The sequence below is a fragment of the Fundulus heteroclitus genome, unplaced genomic scaffold (genome assembly GCF_011125445.2).
Source record: "Fundulus heteroclitus isolate FHET01 unplaced genomic scaffold, MU-UCD_Fhet_4.1 scaffold_42, whole genome shotgun sequence".
NCBI lineage: Eukaryota > Metazoa > Chordata > Actinopteri > Cyprinodontiformes > Fundulidae > Fundulus > Fundulus heteroclitus.
Genome location: NW_023396835.1, coordinates 926,827 through 949,498, shown reverse-complemented (window position 1 = coordinate 949,498; position 22,672 = coordinate 926,827). Strand labels below are relative to the sequence as shown.

Here is a 22,672-nt window from a genome sequence, read left to right as displayed (position 1 = left end):
GATATAATTACTCATGGGGAATTTAAGCTACCTGCTGTACAAATATTCATCAGTCGAGCTAATCGCTGACTTTACTGTCAAATTAGCTATTAACTAAGAGTTAGGATAACATTTAATCTAATATCAGAATAACGTCGAACTGCCAAGTTTTTCTTCCACTTTGCTCCCAATGAAGAGATTTTAAATACAAAACACATAAAATAAACAGAAATATTGTATATTGATATGTAAGTAATGCGACATATATTAGTTTTAAATGGTACATCATACTGACCAGCATGAACCAAGGAGTAAACATTACCGTCTATAGCCACAAGAGGGCGCTCTAGGCCTGTGAAACCTATAAAAAACACTTAACAATGAATTGAAACATTAACTTATAGGCAACAAAGACTGAACAAACGTTTGTATGTTGTTTCTCAGTCTGCATTCACACAGCGGAGCGTTGTGTGGTGCAGCTTGAAGGACTCAGACCGCCACAGAACCTGTTACTGGGCTGTCTGTGAAGCTAACAGCAGCTAGCGCTAGCTTATAGCTCTGTTGTTCAGGCGGGTTACAACTTCTCTGATGTACGTGAGCTTTATGTTGCTCTGAAACATCTGTGGTGTACAGTTAGCTTAGCACGTAGCACCGTTACGCTCACGGTCTAATTTCAGTTTGACAACTTTCAGCGTAACGGGCTGATACGTTGAAATGAGAACTTTCTGGGTTGGTGGCTTGTTGAGCTAATTTACCACATTCAACCTCCCAGGCCTGTTTCATATCATTCAGCCCATTAAGGAGGCGGCTGTGTTTACCAGATTAAAAGTCAGTTATTAGTCGTGGATTGAGTGAAATAACTTTCTAAATAACTGCAAATTATAGTTTGAAAAATACGGTATTAAAGTGACAACATGGCATCTTTTTATGGAGGCATACAGAAGTCATTTACTGCAACTAAAGGCCATCAGGTAAGGTTAAAAAACAATTAAAGTGAGGGTGGTTTGAATGTTTCTCCATATGTTACGGCAGATTTAAGTAATATTTATGTCCATCCTGTTGGTGAGGGGTCAATTATATCTGGTCTTGATATTTAAAACTAGTGTTGCGCCGATGCCATTTTTTGGCCACGATACCGATACCATCTGTTTGAAATTGATGTGTGTGTATATATGAAGAACTGCATACTACTTAGGGTAGTAGAACTTTTTATTGCCTACCTGGAATGGGTGACAATAAGTTTAATAAACTTTTGGCTCTCAAAGGCCAAAATAGTGCAACTTTCATGAACGTATATAACATGTATAATACTAGTCGGGAGAGAGAAGGCTGCTTTCAAGTGACATACAAACATCAAAATGGTATCGGTTTCTATTTGTTGGTACTCGCCGATACCGATACCACCATTTTAGTGCTGGATCGGGGCCCTGTCCCATACTGGTATCGGTATCGGTGCAACACTATTTAAAACATGCATTTATTCTGTGTTTTACCAACTTGGGGCAAAGCATAGCCTCAGTACTTTTTTTATTTAGACAAAATAAAGTAAAATACCAGAAATGCTCCAAAACAAGATATTTTTTAATGAAATCCTAAAACAAAATCTGACTTTTCTGACAGAATCACATGAAGTTTTGTTACTCCTAGACATTTATTTTGCTGTAAGACAATGTTTAAAAAAATCACTAAACCAGACCTGAAACATTCCATCAAGATTTTCCTTTGCATTTCTTCAGGCGCTCAGAACTAGAGTTGTGTATTTTTATTCCTTAAAACACCTTATATGAGTGGAGGGACCTCAGGGTCGTCTAAAAAACCCTCAGAAAGGTCGTCTGGGTGAACGGTCCTGGACGTTTCCAGCGGGCCGTCTCCGCTGCTCCGCACGATGTTTGCGATATCAACAGAGGTACGCTTACTGGGATCCACCTCCAGCCTCTCAGGAAGTTTATTTTTTCTGTCAAGTGAAAAACAGGAAAAGGGTTGTTACAACAAGTTTAGATGCTGATACTCTAAACGTGAAAGCGTCTGTGTTTTATGCTGGTGAAGATTCTCAGTCATCCAGGTCATGGTCATTCCAAAAAAAGTAAAAACAAAACAACTGGACTTGTTTTCTGAAGTTTGAAGACGTTTTGCTTCCTATCCAGGAAGCTTTCATAATTCAAAAAGTCTGAAGTAATGTGGAGTAACAAGCTTTATACCATTGCAAAACAAAGGCCTTGTAATGACTTAGATAACATGCAGATTCAGCAGAAATTGGTCCACTCCTTTGTAACAGGGCGTCGTTAGGGTCATTATTGGCCTATTGGTTGTTTTAGGCCAATAACGACCCTAACGACGTCTTCAACTACGAAAATCAAGTCCAGTTGCTTTGTTTTTACTTTTTTTGGAACGTCTGTGTTTTAGTCTTATTTGCTGTGGTAGAAACGAGGCTCCGTAGACAGCAGCAGTAAATCAGTTTCCCTCTCTTCTCCAGACACGGAGCACGTCTGCAGCCTGAACCGCCGCTAAACTGACGGTCGTGAAAAACAAAGATCATGACTGAGAGAAGCTGAGTGAGAGTTGCTGATCTTCCTGAAAGCGTGGCGCTCTTCTCATATAATCTGTGCACAGCGTCTGACTGCAAACAGCAGCGGGAGAAGAAAACCATCATTGCCTTCTGCCGCTTGTTTATTAAGAGGGGAATTAAGCTTCCAGAGGAGAAGCTGTATGGGAAGCACAGGAAAGCAGGAAAGTTACCATCTGAACCAGAGAAACGGGTTTCATCTGATAGAGAAGAGACCAGGCTCCGTTTTAAATCTGCGTTTCTTGTCCAGACTGAGGCAGCTCTGAATGTTGTCGGTGTGAGAGAACCTAAAACGAGCGTTTAGCTCCAGCGGCTTCCTGAACAACGGTCAGAATCCTAAATAAAGCCCAGAGGGGTGTGAGAAGACAGCATGGCTGACGACGTCTGCGCTCCTGTGAGGTCATCGCTCCAGCTTCGCTAACGAGACTCTAATTGAGTTGTTATGGGACGGGCGGGTTCTGTTCAGTGTCTGCGGATCGACGGCGGATCGGGTTTAGGAGGAATCTGATTGTTGGATAAGATAAGAACCAGACAGGGAGAAGGTCGATGTGACGACCTGAAGGTCAGGAACTGTTGATGTGTTCTGGGCTAAGCAGCCGCTTCATTAGGTCCAGATGGCTGGTAATGGCTCAGACCCTTCAGAACCTCCTGGGTTCTTCAATAACGTATCAGGACCACAGCAGGTGTGTCAGCCGCACAGGAATATCTGTCCTAAAGGTTGCTGGTGAAGATTCTCAGTCATCCAGGTCATGATCATTCCAAAAAGAAGTAAAAAACAAAGCAACTGGACTTGTTTTCCGTAGTTGAAGACGTTTCGCTTCCTCTCCAGGAAGCTTTCTCAATTCAAAAAGTCTGGAGTAATGTGGAGTAACAAGCTTTATACCATTGCCAAACAACGGCCTTATAATGGCTTAAATAACATGCAAAAGTCCTAAAGGTTCTGTTACTGAGATCTGGGGATCGTGGAGCAGCTGTTTACACAACAAAGAACGGATTCATGCTTTCATGTTGTTTAAAGTTCAGAAGATCCAGAAAATGTGAGATTGTCCGGCTCGTCTTTTCTCTGATTCAGTTCTGGTGAGTCTGTGTGAATTTCTCCCTGATTTCCTGTTCTGAGCTGACAGGAGAGCCACGCAGCGCTAAGATCTGCTGCCGTCCCTTTTCATGGTTCCACGATATCCGGTTTCCTGTTTGGACCCAGGCGGCCCGATCTCCCCGGACACCAACACGGCCTTTTCCTCAGCGTGCCCATATTTCCTCTGTGAACCTTGTGTGGGAACATCCCAGTAGATTCAGCCGTTTATGAAACACCAACAACCACGCAGCTCTTAAAAGTCAACTAAACCCCCGTCCTCTATTCTGACGCTCAGTTTGAACTTTTAAATGTTTTTTAAGTCTGTGTTTGAGTTGACGGGGAGTTTAGGAGGAGTCCTGGCACAGTTTGTTGTTGTTTGGGATGAGACCTTTCTTCCTGAGAGAAGGAGAAGTTTCTGCTTGTTGTGACGTTATTGTTGGAGCTGTAGAGACGTCCAGAGATCTGTTACATCCTGCGACTTCAGATCTTCATCATTTAAACAAACGCCCCAACATCAAGGTGCCCTAATAGAGGATTTAGCTACTGAGCTTGTCAGTATTCTGGCAAAATTATGTATATAGACACGTTTATCACAGAATTTGATTGGTAAAGGAATATTTTTCTTTTTACAATATTGCTCTAAAGAACGATCTTGTCCCACTGATTATTGCGAACATAGAGCTCCACAGTTACAGTTTACCCACAGCTTTTCATCAGACTCCCGAACCAAAACCAGCATTCTATGCCAGGCATGTGCTCACGATGCGCTGACTTATACTATAACAGTAAATCCATTACTAGACTGTCGTCACGAATGGTTTTTACATGAATAGAAAGTGAATGTGTCAGGAAGGTAATTAAATACGGTTGTTACCATTAATTACAGATATGCTGACACCAACAGAACCGATTAATTGTTTCATTGTGGTTTAGCTGCAGAGCTTCTAACAGGACTTAATTACCTTTTAGAGCCAGAAATAGAAATCTTTAGGATAACTCAGATTTATGGCGTACAGTAATCTGCAGAAAGCTGAGATGATTGAGCCTCACGTTGCTCTGCACTGCAAAAACAGATCTAAAAATAAGCTAAATGTTCTTAATGGTCCTTGATTTAAGCAGGTAAATAAGATTATTTGCCAATGGAATGAGTATTTTGACCCCTAAAATAAGATAATTAGACATCCTGCACTTGAAATAAGATGATGGAGATGAGTTGTTCCTATTTTAAGGTCAAAAATCCATTGGCAGACCATCTTATTTACCTGCTCAAATCAAGGACAAATACACACATTTTAAGAACATTTTACTTATTTTAAATTCTGTTTTTGCAGTGTGTGGACCACGGTGACGCTCTGACAACTTATCGGACGGTTCTGACCTTTGAGGAAGTGTCTTTTATTTATTCCTTTTTACCATTTTTAAGTTTTGTGGGCAAACGAACCATCAGGACTCTGAATTTGGCTCCTTTTTTACTCCCACAGATCAGCTTCACAGACAGGAAGCTGCAGGTTGGACATAATGTGTGATATCCAGTTATTCTTCTCTCCTTGCTCTGCATCGTCCACTTCAGGCCTCATCCTGTCCTTCAGATCCAGTCCCGCTGGTGTCGGCTGCACTGAGCTATATAATACAATGGAGTGCTGATTTTGCCGAAAAACTGAAGTCACTGGCCGCCATCTTGCTACTCCCTACTCTCACAGAATCCCACAGGATTTGGTTGCAACAACAAGCAGTTTTCTGGCTGAGTGAAAACGTTTCACAGGTAATTCTACAGTCAGTGGATGTACTAACACTATCAACTACTAGGAAATTAGGTGCTGAAATATTTTACATGTTATTCATATTAAATATATATATATATATATATATATATATATATATATATATATATATATATATATATATATATATATATATATAAGTATATGTATATGTATATATATATATATGTATACACATATGTAAATATATGCTTTTGTATATTGTTATTTATATATTTATAAATGTTAAACATATATATTTAAATGAATAAAATGCTAAATATTTCAGCACATGACTTTCTCAGTACTTGATAGTTTTAAAACATAACATAAAAGTATATGGCATTTGACATTTTAAAAGTCTTAAGTCCCCCCTGAACATGAGAAAATCCTCGTTATTTGATGCTGTAGCGCACATATTCCCTAGTTACTGGGGGGAAATAGGGAGTACCAATATGGCGGCTGGTGGCTTCACAGCGACTCGTTCTAACAGGCAGCGATTAGCACTCCAGTGTATAATATAGCTCAGTGGTCGGCTGCAGGAAAAATGCATCAGCGGCAGAGCCTGGGGTCAAAGGTCGTACACTTGCAGCAGCTTCACTGAGCCTGATGGCGCCGGCTGAAGGACAGGAAGCGGCTGTCATAAAAGGAGAACGGTGATGGCGTGATGATGGGGGTTTCTCCAGGCGAGGGCCCCGAATGGAGCAGCGTGAGCCGTAATGGCCGCTGAGAGGTGAAGCCCTCTGACCAGACGACTGCAGGTGAGGAGAGGTCCACCTGAGATGTTCAGACCTTCAGCGTTATGTGTTCAGGGTTTATTAGTGAAGCGGAGCGCTGCTGGATCAGCCAGAGGAGCGGAGGACGTTCTGAAGCTCCGTCAGGCTGTTGTTCCACCGATTAATTTGTTTTAGCCTGTTGGTTTCTGCTCAGAGGGCCAGAGTCACTTTCTCTCCTCCCCCCAACAATAAAAAAAAAAACATCAAGGAGGAATGGCTAATATTATCTCTGTTTAAGAAAAACTGTATGTTTGGAAATACAACCTGTAACTCCAGAATGTGGAAAGCATCTTGTAATTTCTAAAATGATCAAATGTGACTTTTTTTATACAGTAACTTGTAAAATCAGAGACAGTAAACTAAAATTCATTATTTCTGTCAAATGAATCTGTATCTTTTGTAAAAGCAGCTCGGGAGGTTCGGGGAAAGTAACCTTTAACTTTCTGAAAGCACCGTGTTATTTCTGAAAAGGAAATAAATCAAAGTAACATAAACTGTGAGTTGAGGGAAAGCTGGGCGTGTCCAGTTAATTCTGGAAAAGTTACCCTGCATGTTCAGGGACAGGTCAGGGATTAAGTCCACAGATTCATCCACTGCAAAAAGGGAACTAAAAGTAAGTGAAATTTACCTGAAATCATTGTATTTTTCCTTGATTTGAGCAGGTAAATTAGATCATTTGCCAATGGAATGAGATTTTTGCACTAAGGATCAATTCATCTCTAAAATAAGATTATTAGATTTCCTGCACTTGACATGAGATGGAGATGAGTTGTTTCAATTTTAAGTGCAAAAATCTTATTCCATTGGCAAATGATCTTATTTACCTGCTCAAATCAAGGAAAAATACAATCATTTCAGGTAAATTTCACTTAGTTTTAGTTCCCTCTTTGCAGCGTAACGAGCCTGTTCCCATGGAGCAGCCAGTGAATCACAGAGAAGAAGTTTTACCTGCAGGCTCAGATGCAACTTTAGCATCGGACCCATTTTAGACCCGCTGCTGCGCTCAGGAGCCTCGTAGTTCTGATTAAACTATCCAAGAAAGCCGAGAGGCTCCGTGTCAGAGCAGCTTTTGTTCAGGAAGTCTCTGTTCAGCTCGTTTGGAAGGTAAAGTAAAAGTTTTCCTGTCAGCGGACACTTGATTACCGGTTCTGGTCGTCTGCGGAGCCGCTGCAGCGCTGGCTCTGTCTCTGCGGACGTGGAGTCGTCTTCTTCACGGCGAGTTCTCCCCCGGCCTGAAGGAACGAGGAGGACAAAGATCAGCGGGACGCTCTGATTATTCTGCTGAGCTGTAGGACGTAAGCGGAGCCACGCAGCTGATTAATAGCTGCAGCTTCACTTATCGCTCGCCTCTGTTTATAGACGCGACAAAGAGTGAAGCTGAAAGAGGAAAATAGTGACTGTCACTGGTCGCAAACCAAATGTGTGGAAGTTTTTCCTTTTAACAACAAAAAGGTGCATTTTGGTGTTTTTCTTTTTCCGATGCCGCCACCTACGTTTGGAAATCTTCACTTAATAACGCGATATTTGGCCTGCAGCAATAACAGCAATCCCAGAGTCATCAGCAGATCTGTGGGTCTGAGAATGCAGAAAGTAGCTGCTGCTGTCAGGAACGTCTGCGCCGTCGTTTCTGCACCATGGAGGGAACAAAACACTGGATGTTAGTTCAAATGAACACGTTATCCTGTCAGGCACCTCTGGTTAAGGTTTATGTCTCATTAATTCTGCCCGGTGTTTATTTATCCGTCCTGCTGCTCCAGCCTGTCTGCTCCTTTCTCTCTTTTCCACATTTTGATTCCACCTCAGACTTTAATGTATTTAACTGGGACTTGTTTTGTGATTCACAAACACAGACTAGTGGATATTTATGCAGAAAGGGTCACATGATTCACATTTGTTGATTTATGAATGAAATCTGAAAAAAAGGCCTTTCCATCTGGAGTCGTCCACACTGCAAAAATCTTCTTGAAATTAGTGCAATTGTCCTTGATTTGAGCAGATAAATAAGATGATTTGCCAATGGAATTAGATTTTTACACTTAAATTAGGAGCAACTCATCTCCATCATCTGATTTCAGGTGCAGTATATCTAATTATCTTATTTTAGGGGTCAAAATACTCATTCCATTGGCAGATCATCTTATTTACCTGCTGAAATCAAGGACAAATGCACTAATTTCAAGAAGATTTTACTTATTTTTAGTTCTGTTTTTGCAGTGCAGGTTTACCGTGACACCCCCAAATAAAGTCCAGCACGTCTAGAAGTCACCTGATCAGTAAGGAGTCCCAGTCTGTGTCCTTTATTCTGAGTTTAAATGCTGCTGTCCTGTTTCCAGCTGCATGAAGACCAGAGGAGCCAGCAGACGGGTCAGGGAGGAAGTTCTGGTCCAGTTTAAAACAAGCTCATGTTCTACAACAACATCTCAGAGCTCTGATCAATCCCCCATCACTGAGAGATAGACGTCCACCTGCACTGACAGGCTGGACAAGGAGAGCATTAATCAGAGAAGCAGGAGGCCCACGGTGCCTCTGGAGGAGCTGCAGAGCCTCTCAGCTGGTCAGCTATGAGTCGTGAGCTCCATAAATCTAGTCTTTATGCAACAGTCGTGACAAAAAAAACACAAAAAGTCCCGTTTTCAGCTTTCTACCAGCTGGGCTTCTGGTCAGTTGAGACCAAAATGCAACTTTCTGATCAAGGGTCAGAGCTAAAAGTTCCCATTTCCCTGAACATAGCATCCCCTGGGTGAAACACGGCTGTGGCATCATCATGATGGGGGGGGGGGGGGGGGGGTTGCTTCAGCAGAGAGAGGGAAGCTGAACATGTGCAGCCAGAAGGGTTTAGATCAAAGCAGAGCCATGTGTTAGAATGGCCTAGTCAAAGTCCTGACCTTAACACTTGAAGGTTGATGTTCGCAGACTTGATCTCATGTGAGCCTGAACTATAAGCTGCTGGAGACGTTGGCCAAATCCTTCTCAGCTCTTTATTTATTATTAAAGTGTTTATTATTTTTCAGAACATAAGTATATAACCCCTCCCAACCCCCCTCACAAAACAAAACAAAAACCCCAAAAAACAACCAAAGCAACCAGGCCAGCGCATATCAAATCAATAAGTTTCACAGAAAATTGACATTTACAAATATCCTCGATGTTAGCAGAAACATCCACAGTAAACAATACTTTCAAAACAGATGTTCATCAAAGAAGTTTACTTGTCCCAGTATTGCAGGAAAGAAAATAGTTCCAAGATTTCTTGAAGTTTTCTAAGTCATCATTTAGCTTAGCCAGCATTTGTTCATATGACACCATTTCCAACATTAATCCCAACCAGCTTTTAACATTCGGAACAGTTGAAGATTTCCATAGTCTGAGGATTATTCTGGCAGCCGTGACCGTCCCCACCTGCACCACGGTGTTTTGGTGTTTACTGTTGGATCCCCCAGTAAACATGGGTATCTCAGCTCTTTCTTAGTAAAATCTGTCGTTCCCTGCCTGCTGTGCATCACTCTCCGTCCTCCTGTCGCATTAAATGTTGAAGTTTCTGGTTGGTAGACTCAGCGCTACGTACCAGGGGCATCCTCAGCACCAGGTGCCCGGTGGTTTGGGACCTCTGGGCCGTCGAGCTGTCGGGCTTCACCTCGGCGGGAAGAACCACCTGAAATATCTGCAAAGTAAATTATTCAGAGGAGTAATTAGTGAGATTAATGCGGCGACCCGGCGCTGACGCTGTCCTCGTGTGTCAAATGACTTTAATCATTAGAAGATCTTTTTATAGGAAGGCAGTGAGAGGGACCAGAATAGCTCTGCAGCGGTAGGAAAACTAAAGAGCGTTCCTGTCGGAGCACAGAGAGAACTGGGAAGTAATTCCAGACTGGGAGGCTGGATTTAGTGGGATCTGAGCTGACAGCAGCAGGGGGAGAAGGAAACTCCACGGTGGCCTCCTCCTGCTCATCAGAAGGAGCTCACATTAAAGAGAGACTTTATGAAAGCCGGAGTTGATGCATCGCAGCATCAATCAACCCGCCCGTCCAATCAGGCTGATTCCTGGCATAAAACACGCACGCATAAATCCTGAGAGACGAGCCGTGGCATTCAGGACTCCCACCTGCAGGAATCCTGGGCCGACGAGACGAAACGCTTCTTAGAGGATGAAAACAAACGCTCTCCATGCTTCTGATGATTTGATTAGGCTTACAGGTCACCGACGAGTGTTTGTGGGAGATTAAAATGTTGAGCAGGTTTCCTCGGAGCGGCTGGTTTAAAAGCTGCAGGAGGAGATGAGCTGTCCTCCGTCATAACGCAGCAGAGGCCGAGTAGGAGCACCAGACAAGAAACACGTGGCCGGATCCAGCAGCACACCGGCTGATGTAAAAGAAATTACATCTTTTTTTCATATTTAGTTTTGTTTTTTATTAAAGAGTTTTCAATGTGCCAGTCCAAAAGCCCAGAAGTAAAAAATCTTATTTTTATTATGATTTCTGGCTTCCTACTTCTCCCAGCACTGCTTTAGGCAGAAGCTCGTGTGTGAATTTTATTTGCAGTAAATTAAAATAACATATAAAAAAGGAGGTAATTTTTTTAGAAAGAACAAAGCTTTGGTCAAAGTAGTGACAACATGTAGCTCTGTCAGACTTTCCAGCAGAAACACGGCACAAAAAGTGGGACTTTACGCCCTTAAAGCAGCGTTTACAGGTTTGACACACAGTTCAAGTAAAAAACGTTGGGAGCCTAAAGCCCAGTCCCAATACTCGCACTACGCCCCTCTAGGAAGTGTGCACATAAAGTGTGCAAAATTGGAGAATTGGGACAGTAGGGGTTATGTACAGACTTGTGCCTCTGCTTCTGCTTTATTTTTATGTAAAATATAGACTGACGACTGTTTTGGGTTTAATTCAAGCTCAATTTTTTGTTTCTAAACAGAAACTCATGGTGACATAATAAAAAGATTAGAAAATATAGTTTAAACATAAATGTAGTTTTCTTCTTGTGACTCTCAGCCATGGTCAAAGTCCACGGTGAGAGCAGCGGAGCTACAATGAACGGCTAACACCGATGCTAACCGCTAAGCTAACCGCTAAGCTAACAGGATACATAAACGCTAGAAGTGCGCATGCGCAGCCGCAGGCGGAAACTGAGAAGGAAGGAGTACGGACACTGGTGTTATGTGAACGCGTCACACTGATGGCATATGGGACAACCAATAGATAACTTAAGGAGGTGAGAGCAGGAATGAAACTCTGACCAATCACTGCCATTCGGACCAAACGGCAGTGATTGGTCAGAGTTTTTACAGGCCTGCAGCTCCACAGAGGTTGTTTTATTTAACCTCCTTTTTCTGAATACATAATATATTTACTGGAAGGATGATTTTACCCAGTATAACAAAAAGTGTTTCTGAACAGGATCACCAACTATAGCTTTAAGTGGTTATTGGGAAGTATTAATAGAATATACCTACAAAAAGTTTTGTTTTATTTCAAGATGTCTTAATGCAGCTTTTCTATTGAGCCTCCAGGGGTCGGCCGCTGATCATTTAACAGGAAATAATACAGCAAAGACATATTTTTTGGAGACATGTTTGATGGACTAAACTGACTGGGCAGGTCTAGCCCCCCCACACTCACTTTGATGGCACAGGCTGGCAGATCAAAACAAATCCATCGTGCTGAAACACTTAAAGCACATTTTAGCTGAACTGTGGTACTTTTGGTTAATCTGTGGAAAGAAAACTGAATTTGGACGAAGGACAATCAAATAGAAAATTATGTAAATGAAAAACTTGAGGGATTTCTCCAGTCAGAACTTCTTTTTTCACTCACACAGAATAAAAGGAGCTGCTTTAAATCATGGTTTGTCTTTAAGCACCACAGCGAACCCTGAATCAGCACCAACAGGCCTCGTTAATAATAATTAACGAGTCCAGCTGCAGGAAATCTGGAGTACTGCTTTTGTTTCAGAGTCGTCTTTCCCTTTCCCCCGTTTACCTTTCCTTTGACGCTGACTCTGGCGTACGTGGGCTGAACGTCCACATCCATCAGGGAGGTGTCCATGTGTCTGTCGGAGGAGAAGGTTCGGCTCAGGTTACCCTGAAGTGAATAAAGATCCTGTTTCCAAACTGAGCTCCTCAGTGAATTAATCAGATTTATTACTGAAACAGCTATAAAAGACAAACAAACACTCTGCTGAATATCCAGCAGTTGGAGTTAAAAGCCTTCACTGTTATAGTTTCTATCTGGAATTATTTTAATGTTTTGGCTTTTATTGTTTCATATATCCTAACTGAGACATTCTCTTTTATTGGTTACTGTTTTTACCGTTTCATTATCTCATTTCATCTGTGAGGCATCGTGGTCACTCTATTGTGTTTAATAGTGCTACAGAAATAAAGATTGACCAATTACCTGTATAAATCTCTTCATTAATATCATTACCATGGGCACTGCAGACCAGGAGTTTGTATACAGGATCAAATTGGTATAAAACAGATCAGAGCTTAATTTATTTACTTTGCAGCCAAATAAATACGATAAAGAGTCAGAAACATTTTTACTGTAATTATAACGGTTTCTCTTCCTTTGCCTGGTGAATGTACGTATTACAAACTGTGGTTTGTTTTTTTTTACTTTTCTACTCGTGTTGTTGGTTTTTGACTCCTATCTGACAGCGATTAAAACAATTCATTAACTTATATCCAGCAGCGGTCTGCTCATATCAACCTAAAGGTCTACATTGTGCACATGTGATGTGTAACAATGACAGCAAAGTCTGATCATGCAAGAAATCCAGAACTCATTCTGGGTTTTAAAGGTGCAGAGGGAGTTTTAAAGTTGAATATGATTTATTTTCTTCTACACTCTTAACAATTGCTTGACGTGTAAATTGAATTTTCTCTATTTGCTGCGGTTGCCTCTATAGGCTCCATTTGTCAGTTCATGAGTGAGAGATTTGGGTCGTTTTCTCTGCGCGCTCTTGTTCACTCGGCTACTTTGTTGAATCTCCGCCGCCATTGATGCATCAACGAGAAAAGACGGGCTAAATTCAACATTTATAACTTTCTTACCTCAGAAGGCATTAGGCCTCTAAACCAAAGAGCCATTTACCCCGTTTACTCTAACCCTTTTTAACCGTGCTGAGACCAGTCTGAGCTCGGTAAGTGAGATAAATATTGAGAGTAAACGCAAACTGAACTGAACCGTGCCAGACACAACTGGACCGCACTAAATCTAGACCAGTTCCATGCGTGGGCTCGGCCCGGTTTTTCTATGGCTCGGTTCTCAGATAACAAAGAGAGCATGAGCAGACCGCGTCATCTCCTAACAGCCAGCTGACATTTCAGACATTCATAATAATACTAGCTTCTTTACCGTGACACACGGTTTCCAGTGATGATTCTGCTTAGCAGTGTGATGAACCTCAGCGTCTGTTGTTGTTTCCTGCGTCTGTAAATCCTGATTAGACATTCATTTGTCTTATCCACGTCCCAAAAGTCGACTCTGTCAAGTAAATTAACTAAAAGTTGCCGTTTTCGCCTGACTCTCCGCAAACAACGAAATCTAACCAAAAATAACTTCCTGAATGTTACGGGCGCCGCCATTTTTATTTGCTTGATTCCCTCCTTCAAACCCAGAGAGCTGTAGTACCGCAGATCGTCACTAGGAGGCGAGGAACCGTGCTAGCGTGATGTGTAAACGGTCGTCAGGACCAACCTCGGCTTGGTTAACTGAACCAAGCTCGGCATGGATCGGTTTAACAAAGGTAGAGTAAATGGAGCCGTACAGTCGCAGCAGCAGATTGTCTCCCGTGAACAGCACTGGTGTCATTTCAACTTGTCCCCAGAGGGGGCGACGTCTGCAAAATCCTGAACTTAAAGGTATACTATGCAACCGGGGTTGATTTTCCAGCGAGGCTCCCCCCAGAGGGCGAAAGTAAAAGTGCACTGTCATAAAGATGCTCAGCTGTTCTGGTTTCTCCGTCAAGCCAGGCGCGGTTGTTTTGAGCTTAGCAGACAGGCGAACGCAACGAAAAGTGGAAAAAAACGGCAGTACAAACAATGACTAACACAGTGAAGGTATGAACATCAAGCTTCCCGCAGTGCTATCTTGGCGAGGCGGCTGCCTCGCCAAGCCGCGGCCGCCGCCTCGCCAGTTTTATTATTATTATTATTATTATTATTATTATTATTATTATTATTTCATTTTTTATTTTTTTATGTTAGCGAGACGCTACCGCCACCGCCTCGCCAAGCCGCCGCCGCCGCCGCCTCGCCGCGGCTGCCGCGGTAGCTTCTCGCTAACATAAAAAAATATATAATAATAATAATAATAACAATAATAATAATAATAATAATAAAAAACTCGATATGCTTGCATGTTTATTTGACGTTAACACGCGGTTCTTTGTTGTTGCTTTCGCGCGTGCATATAGTGAATGGCAGGGCAAAAACACATGGAGTTCTCCCCGTAAAGCGAGACTTCTGTGAGTGCGGGCTGTGGTATTTCCCCCACAGACCAGCAGGGCGGCCGAGAAAACCTTTGTTCGACCTGAAATGACTCATTTAATCATCCAAATCGGTATGGAACACATTAATTAACTGAAAAATGTTGCATAGTATGCCTTTAAGCTGTGCTCCTTTAGGAAAATTGAGGCGCGCTGCTCAATATATGGCGATATTGATTTTAAGCCATATCAGCCAGCCCTGACCCTGGACTATGAAAACCTTCCTGGTTTCAGTCTCAGCTCCTAAACCAGGTAGAATAATCGTAACTTAAAATCTAATCCGGCATCGGCGCTGACCGACTCCTCCGTCTCTCCCAACCAGATCTCCCCTCCTCCGGGTTGTTTCTATACTATAGAAAATATAAAAAAAAGATTTAAAGAAATGTATATAAACTGATGCGTGAAGCTGGCTCACCTGTAAACAGCCAGGTCCAACACAACAGCGTTGTTCTCCTCGTCCTCAGTCAGAGTAAAGGCCAGCCTGGAGAACACAGACAGCTTCAGACACCAAGCTGACCGTCAGATTCAAACATCAGAAATAACCAGAATCACAGAAACACCTGAATCATAACGGGCCTTTAAATAGGACGGCAGAATCACAGTGAGATAGAAACACTGACTGTTACTAACGTCATACGTGAATCTGTGAAACGTTATTCACCTTATTTCCACATTTCTACAGTTTTTCTCCCAACTAGCCTTAATATCAGATAAAGATAACCCGAGTAAAAACCAGCGGTGTGTCTCTCACTTGGGCTCGTTGACGTTCATCACTCGTCCATCAGCAGTGATCAGAGTCCTCGGGGTCTTGGTCTTCTTCTCCGTCTCCCTGCAGAGAAACAGGAAAGCTCAGGGCCAGCTGCAGAGTTACGACTGAACGGGGAGAGAGAAAAGGACAAACTCCATCATAACGGAGGCCAAGCAGTGATGGGGGGGGGGGGGGGGGGGGGGGCACCTTCTGGCGTTTTGATCACTGCAGCATTCCTCAGCCTGTGGCACATCTACACAATCAGCCTCTCAAACCTTCAGAAGTGACTTAATAGAATAAAAACGAGTAAATATATAATATATATATATAATCCTCATTAATACCTGAAATGATGATGCATCAGTGGTTTAATGATTCCCCGACTCAGGGAGAAAGATCTGACCCTACAGTCACATCCAGGCTGAAGGCTCCAGAGATAGACTTAGACAAACTTTATTGTCATTTTCTATGCAGATGAAGTTGTAAGTTCATGTTTGTGGCGTGAAGTCCACAATGTGAGAAACTGCATCTGAAAGAAGGAGTTCCTCCATTTCCTCCTGTTGAGAAGAAATAAGCTCAAAGACGGTGAATCTGGTCATCAGCGAGCAGGGAGGTGAGATTGTTGGGAAATGGAAGAAAGGGTAAAAACATCCTTTCAGTCTGGAGCTCCATGAAAGATCTGCTCCTGGATGATGGTGGACAGCGATGGGAACGCTGAGCGATCGGCCCAGAGCCACGTGAGAGAAGCTCGTTACTGATCTGAGTAACCAAGAACACCTCTGGTAACACGGGAGACTGGACTAGACAGAAATCCTGCAGCCACCTGGGGCTGAGGACGGATTTACAGAACATCTAAATGATTCAGAAGTTCAGAGAAACTCCCTCAGTCACACGGGACCAAGATCACGTTGGTTTAACTTTACTCATGGTGGGATGAGAAAGCTGGAGAGCAAAACAAACAGGTAAGCCTGGAGGATTTTAATTCAATTCAATTTTATTTATATAGCGCCAATTCATGAAACATGTCATCTCAAGGCACTTTACAAAGTCAAGTTCAATCATATTATACAGATTGGGTCAGATTATACAGATTGGTCAAAAATGTCCTATATAAGGAAACCAGTTGATTGCATCAAAGTCCCGACAAGCAGCATTCACTCCTGGGGAACCGTAGAGCCACAGGAAGAGTCATCTGCATTGTCCATGGCTTTGCTGCAATCCCTCATACTGAGCAAGCATGAAGCGACAGTGGGAAGAAAAACCACCCATTAACGGGAAGGAAAAACCTCCGGCAGAACCGGGCTCAGTATGAACGGTCATCTGCCTCGACCGACTGGGGTTACAGAAGACAGAACAGAGACACAACAAGAGAAACAAAAAGCACAGAAGCACACATTGATCTAGTAATCTGTTCTACATTAGATGGTAGTAGCGGGTGAGCCGTCTTCTCTGGATGATGTCACAGTTAACAGAACGCCAGACCAGGTGTACCTACTATGAAGAAAAAGAGAGAGAGCAAAAAGTTAAAAGCTGAAATGACGACAGTCATTTCAATGTAATACAATGCAAAACTGGAGAACAGTAGAAATCAGTAGAGTGAGAAATTGGCCGATCTCCATTCTGCAGGAACCAGGCAGAGGCATATGAAGCTTTCAGGTATGAACATCTCCTGTGTGATGTCTCTCCAGCAGGTTCTGGGTTCTAGGTTCAGTCGATTACACACAAATCCATTTCTGACTTTCTGAAGTTCTGTTTTCGGCTGATTTCGCTGCATTAAAAATTAAAAAAGTGGCCGTTAGCTTGTTTCTAAGTAAGCAGGTGGATAACAGCAGCATTCGCAGCTCTGAACGTTTAATCAACTGAAGCAGGACATCTGGAGGTTAAAGCGTTACACAGCTCCTCGCTCCTTTAGCCGCATGAAGCTGCAGTGAAACACGCTCTCCACTGTTAGCGCCGCCGTGCAGCAGATGGCCGTCTGAGGCAGGCGGGGGAGGCGGGGTTGGGGGGGGGGGGGGGGGGGGGGGGTGTTTTCAGCGCTCTTAGGCGGGTCGGCCGGCCCGACCTCTGGCGCTGAGGAGCCTTCAGTCTGCTGGACTCCCAGGTGTTGAGTTCAGGTTTGTGCCAGAGCCGCGGGCTGCAGGGACCAAGAACCACCGGCAGGTTGGCAGATATACACTGAAAAAACTCTCTTCCTGTTATTCAGATGTTTGATTTCTTCATGTCTCGCACCTGCACTGCAAAAACGGAACTTAAAATAAGTAAAATGTTCTTAAAATTAGTGTATTTGTCCTTGATTTGAGCAGGTAATTTTCCAATGGAACAAGATTTTTGCACTTAAAATAGGAACAACTCATCTCCATCATCTTATTTCAAGTGCAGGATGTCTATTAATCTTATTTTAGGGGTCAAAATCCTCATTTGATCGGCAAATAATCTTATTTACCTGCTCAAATCAAGGACAAAAACACTAACTTTAAGAACATTTTACTTATTTTTAGATTTTTGCAGTGTGATGGACAATTATGAATTAATTCTTCAGGTAAGAAAAATAAAGTGAAACATTTCATGTCTATTTTTTTATATTAATAAGTCCAAATAACACAAATGATCGCTTATATGCAATATCTGGAAGTCTGATATTTCCGGTGCCAAGCATTCAATCTCTTTTTGGATTTTGAAGAATCTAACTAAACTTTTGAAACTTTCTATGGTGTCTAAAAGTGCAAAACACAAAGAAGATTCTTCTTTATCAGCCTGAACGGCCAATTAGAGGAAACCCGGTGTGTGAACGAATCCTGCCGGTTGCAAACGCTGTAACTGGGCTGCAGGTGGAGCAGGTTTCAAACCTCAGCTGTTAAATACGATCAGACTGATTCCAGAACAAATGAGCAGCCTCGTCTTCGTCTAAGTGTCTCTCCTCCGCCTGCCGGTGACACCGTGCCTCTGTAGCTCGTCTTCTCCGCGGGGCGTGAAGAGCCGGCCGGGTCATGCAGACATCAGAGCTGACAGCTCTCTGCTGGCCTGAGGTGAGGATGATCTCCTCAGACAGTTCTCAGTCTGAACTCAGTCTGCAGAGAAGACTGAGTCTGGTGGCTGAAGTATAAAACGTCATTTCTGTCATGAGCCCAGAACGACGAGCCTGGACGTCAGGACCGGCATCGGCATGGAAAGCTTGGTGATTTATGAAGCACCTTAAGAAAGGGGCTATCTCGTCTATATTCACTACAAAAATAGAACTAAAACTAAGAAAAACTTTCTTGAAATTCAAGTATTTTTCCTTGATTTGAGCAAGTCAATAAGATTATTTGCCAATGGAATAAGATTTTTGCACTTAAAATAGGAACAATTCATCTCTACCATCTTAATTCAAGTGCAGGAAATCTAATTATCTTATTTCAGGGGTAAAAATACTTATTCCATTTGCAGATAATCTTATTTACCTGCTCAAACCAAGGACAAATACATTCATTTCAAGAAAATGTTACGTATTTTTTGTTCTCTTTTTGCAGTGTTAGTGTTGCACCGATGCCATTTTTTGGCCCCGATACCTGGCTGTGCAGTATTGGCCGATACCATCTGTTTGAAATTGATGTGTGTGTATGTATGAAGAACTGCATACTACTGAGGGTAGTAGAACTTTTTTATTGCCTACCTGGAATGGGTGAAAATAGTTTAATAAACTTTTGGCTCTCAAAGGCCAAAATAGTGCAACATTCGTGAAATTATAACATGTATAATAGTAGTGCAACAGTAAGACAGTAAAATTACATTAATGATTGAATAATCTCTTTTAAACCCTGAGTTTTGGCTCTCAAATGCCAAAATAGTGCAACTTTCATGAACTTATACACTGCAAAAACGGATCTAAAAATGAGTAAAATTTTCTTAAAATGAGTGTATCTGTCCTTGATTTGAGCAGGTAAATAATATGATCTGCCAATGGAATAAGATTTTTGCACTTAAAATAGGAACAATTCATCTCCATCATCTTATTTCAAGTGCAGGATGTCTATTTGTTTTTTTTGGGGGGTCAAAATACTCATTCCATTGGCAGATAATCTTATTTACCTGCTCAAATCAAGGACAAAAACAAAAATTTTAAGAACATTTTTCTTGTTTTTAGATCCGTTTTGCAGTGTACACTGCAAAACGGATCTAAAAACAAGAAAAATGTTCTTAAAGTTAGAAGTTAGTCTATTTGTCCTCGATTTGAGCAGGTAAATAAGATTATCTGCCAATGCAATTAGTATAATTACCCCTAAAATAAGATAATCAGACATCCTGCACTTGAAATAAGATGATGGAGATGAATTGTTCCTATTATAAGTACAAAAATCTTATTCCATTGGCAAATAGTATTATTTACCTGCTCAAATCAAGGACAAATACACTTATTTTAAGAAAATGTAACTTATTTTTAGGTCCATTTTTGCAGTGTATAACATGTATAATAGTAGTCGGGAGAGAGAAGGCTGCGTTCAAGTGACATACAAACATCAAAATGGTATCGGTGCCTTATTTGTTGGTACTCGCCGATACCGATACCACCATTTTAGTGCTGGATCGGGGCCCAGTCCCATACTGGTATCGGTATCGGTGCAACACTAGTCTATATGATGGAAATGTTTTGAGAAGGAGGCTAGTTACTGCAGGATGAACAGGTTCTGTGGCAGCAAATCAAACCCAATCCACCACCGTCCACCACTTCTTCTCCAAACATGTTGCTGTTTATATTCTCCTTTTCTGACTGCCCTACCATTAACTTTAACCTTCAGCTTGCTAACTGAGGCGTGTAGCGTCTGATATGGAGTTCTTGTGTTTCTGTAGCTCAGGATGTGACTGTGGGCTAAACCTGCTGCTGGCAGCTGTCTGAAACCTTCTCCAGCAGAGAATAATCTCTCTGTCTGTGCAGTTGTGGTGAAAGCACCTTTTCACCCGTCCCAGAGTGACGGGCAGCTATAGTTGCTTCACTAAGGCCGCTCTGCTGGAACACGGCGGATCCTGTCAACCATCCAGGGAAACGTTTAGAATCGCTGCTAAACCAGCATGTTTTCCAGCAGGTGACCAGACGTTCTCCTTCTCGTACTCCCAGAATAGAGAGGACGACGCCTCAGAGAAACCTTCCATGCTAATCTCCACCTCAATTAGCTGCAGCCATTAATCAGGCTGTCGGTTCCTCTGACCTTAAAGCTTCTCTGCGTTTTCACTCTCAGCGCTACAAACTTCTCCTGGTCGACCTGATTGTGGAAACAACCACAGAGCAGGAAATTCATCTTTCCTCACAGTCCCGTGACGCCACGAACGCTTCCATTGGGTCTTTCTACTCTGACCGGCATACAAGGAAGATGACTTTAGAGCGCCAACCCAACTTTTTATCTGTGTGGCTTATGAAGTAGACGTGTCCCCTTGACATTTGATATTAGTAAAATTCACCCAGAGCGTTTGTTTAATGAAAGAATCCATTCCACTTGTCTCAAAAGCTCCATCTACACTACCCTTGTTAAACCGATCCATGCCGAGTTCAGACCGAGCTTGGATCAGTTAACCGTGCCGAGCTTGGTTCTGACGACCGTTTACATCGCGCTATCACGGTTCCTCGCCTCCTAGTGATGATCTGCGGTACTACAGCTCTCTAGGATTGAAGGAGGAACTCAAGGAAATAAAAATGGCGGCCCCCGTAACATTCAGGAAGTTATGCTTGGTTAAATTGCTTTTTGTGTAGAGTCAGGCGAAGAAGGCAACATTTGGTGGATTTACTTGATGGAGTCGGCTTTTGAGACGTGGATAAGACAAACGAACGTCTAATCAGGATTTACAGAAGCAGGAAACAACGACAGACACTGAGGTTCATTACACTGCTAAGCAAAATCATCACTGGAAACCGTGTGGCACGATAGGGAAGCTAGTATTATTATGGATGTCTGAAACCATAAAACTAGTCAGCTGGCTGTAAGGAGATGACGCGTTCTGCTCGTGCGCTCTTTGTTATCTCAGGACCAAGCTACTGAAAAACCGGGCCGAGCCCACCTATTGAACTGGTCTAGATTTAGCGCGGTTCGGTTTTGTCTGGCACGGTTCAGTTCAGTTGCGTTCCATTTACACTCGATAGTTATCTCAGTTACCGAGCTCGGACTGTTCTCGGCATTAAAAAAAGGGTCGTGTGTAAACGGGGCAATAGGAGGATAGTCACACCAGTCCCTCGAGCTTAAATGACCGAGTAAATAATCTAAAAACCAGAGGAGGTAACGTCGGTCCCACTGACACCTCACAACGCCCAGCTTTGGCTAAAACCTTATTGTTTTAATAATTAGCCTCAGGCCGTGTTAAACTACTGCTTAACTCAACAATGTAAATCTAGGCTGATATGGATCGGCCATGTTGGAAGTTTTCTGTAAAGTGAGTTTGGGTAAATCGTTTCATGGGGGACTGAATGAGGCGTGACGGCGCGTCGCTTGTTGTCATGAGCAGACAGACTCACTGAATCAGAAAGAAATCACTGTTGTTGGTTATCAGAATCGCTCCTGTTCATTGGGTGAAGCTGTTAATATTCTTACTTCTAAACATGCAGCTGAGTGTCATCACTGCTGAGCACAATGGCCTGTTGTGTTACTAACAAACCTGAATCAATCCACCAAATAAATGTAAGATGCTGTGAGCAGTGAGCGTAAAAAAAGGACGTTGCATGTGTGGACTAATTGACCGAGGAATCTGTCTCTAAAATAGAAATTTTCCTAAAAGTAAATAATAAATAATAAATAGTAGTGCTGGACGATAATTCAATAACAATATATATTGATCGATAGATGTATATCGCTGATAGAAAAAAAAAGGTCAATAAAAAGTTCAATAGAACAGTTTTTCCTTCCTTTTGCATTCATGTAGGTTAATATTACATCATTACATCCTCTCAACCAATCACAACGCAGACCTAGGAACCAAGCTCCGCCCCTTCAAAGAGTTCAGAGAGCACACTTTCTTTTTAATTTTTTTAATACTTGCATTTTGACAAAAAGTTGGTTAATTAAAGAATTGAGTTTGAATTCAGTGTCTGTGTCTGAATCTAAATATAAGACATTGAGCAACAGCATAAAATGTCCAGGGCTGCAAATAAAATACATGTTTTTAATTTGTTGATAATTATCGATATCGATCAACATGATTTCTATTTTATCCATATGCTTTCTTTTCTATATCGTCCAGCCCAAATAAATAGTAAATAAATGATTTACTGTAGATATAAATCTATGTTAGAATACACCAGAATGGAGAAAATGGCTT

At 42.2% G+C, this 22,672-nt stretch overlaps 1 protein-coding gene across 3 annotated transcripts in view; it reads right to left on the bottom strand.

The window, feature by feature from the left end:
• Positions 1 to 1,457: 1,457 nt before the first annotated feature.
• Positions 1,458 to 22,672, bottom strand: part of lrrc6 (leucine rich repeat containing 6) — a 58,124-nt gene continuing 36,909 nt past the window's right edge. For 2 of the 3 annotated variants that reach the window (XM_021310657.2, XM_036131358.1), the window contains exons 7-12: positions 15,398 to 15,475; positions 15,062 to 15,127; positions 12,135 to 12,204; positions 9,719 to 9,814; positions 7,297 to 7,385; positions 1,458 to 1,933 (exon numbers count right to left, since the gene is read on the bottom strand). In XM_021310657.2, coding sequence (XP_021166332.2) covers positions 1,759 to 1,933; positions 7,297 to 7,385; positions 9,719 to 9,814; positions 12,135 to 12,204; positions 15,062 to 15,127; positions 15,398 to 15,475 — 574 coding nt within the window. In that variant the 3' untranslated portion in view covers positions 1,458 to 1,758. The remainder of the gene's footprint in view (positions 1,934 to 7,296; positions 7,386 to 9,718; positions 9,815 to 12,134; positions 12,205 to 15,061; positions 15,128 to 15,397; positions 15,476 to 22,672) is intronic. The other variant, XM_021310656.2, reaches the window with a different exon arrangement.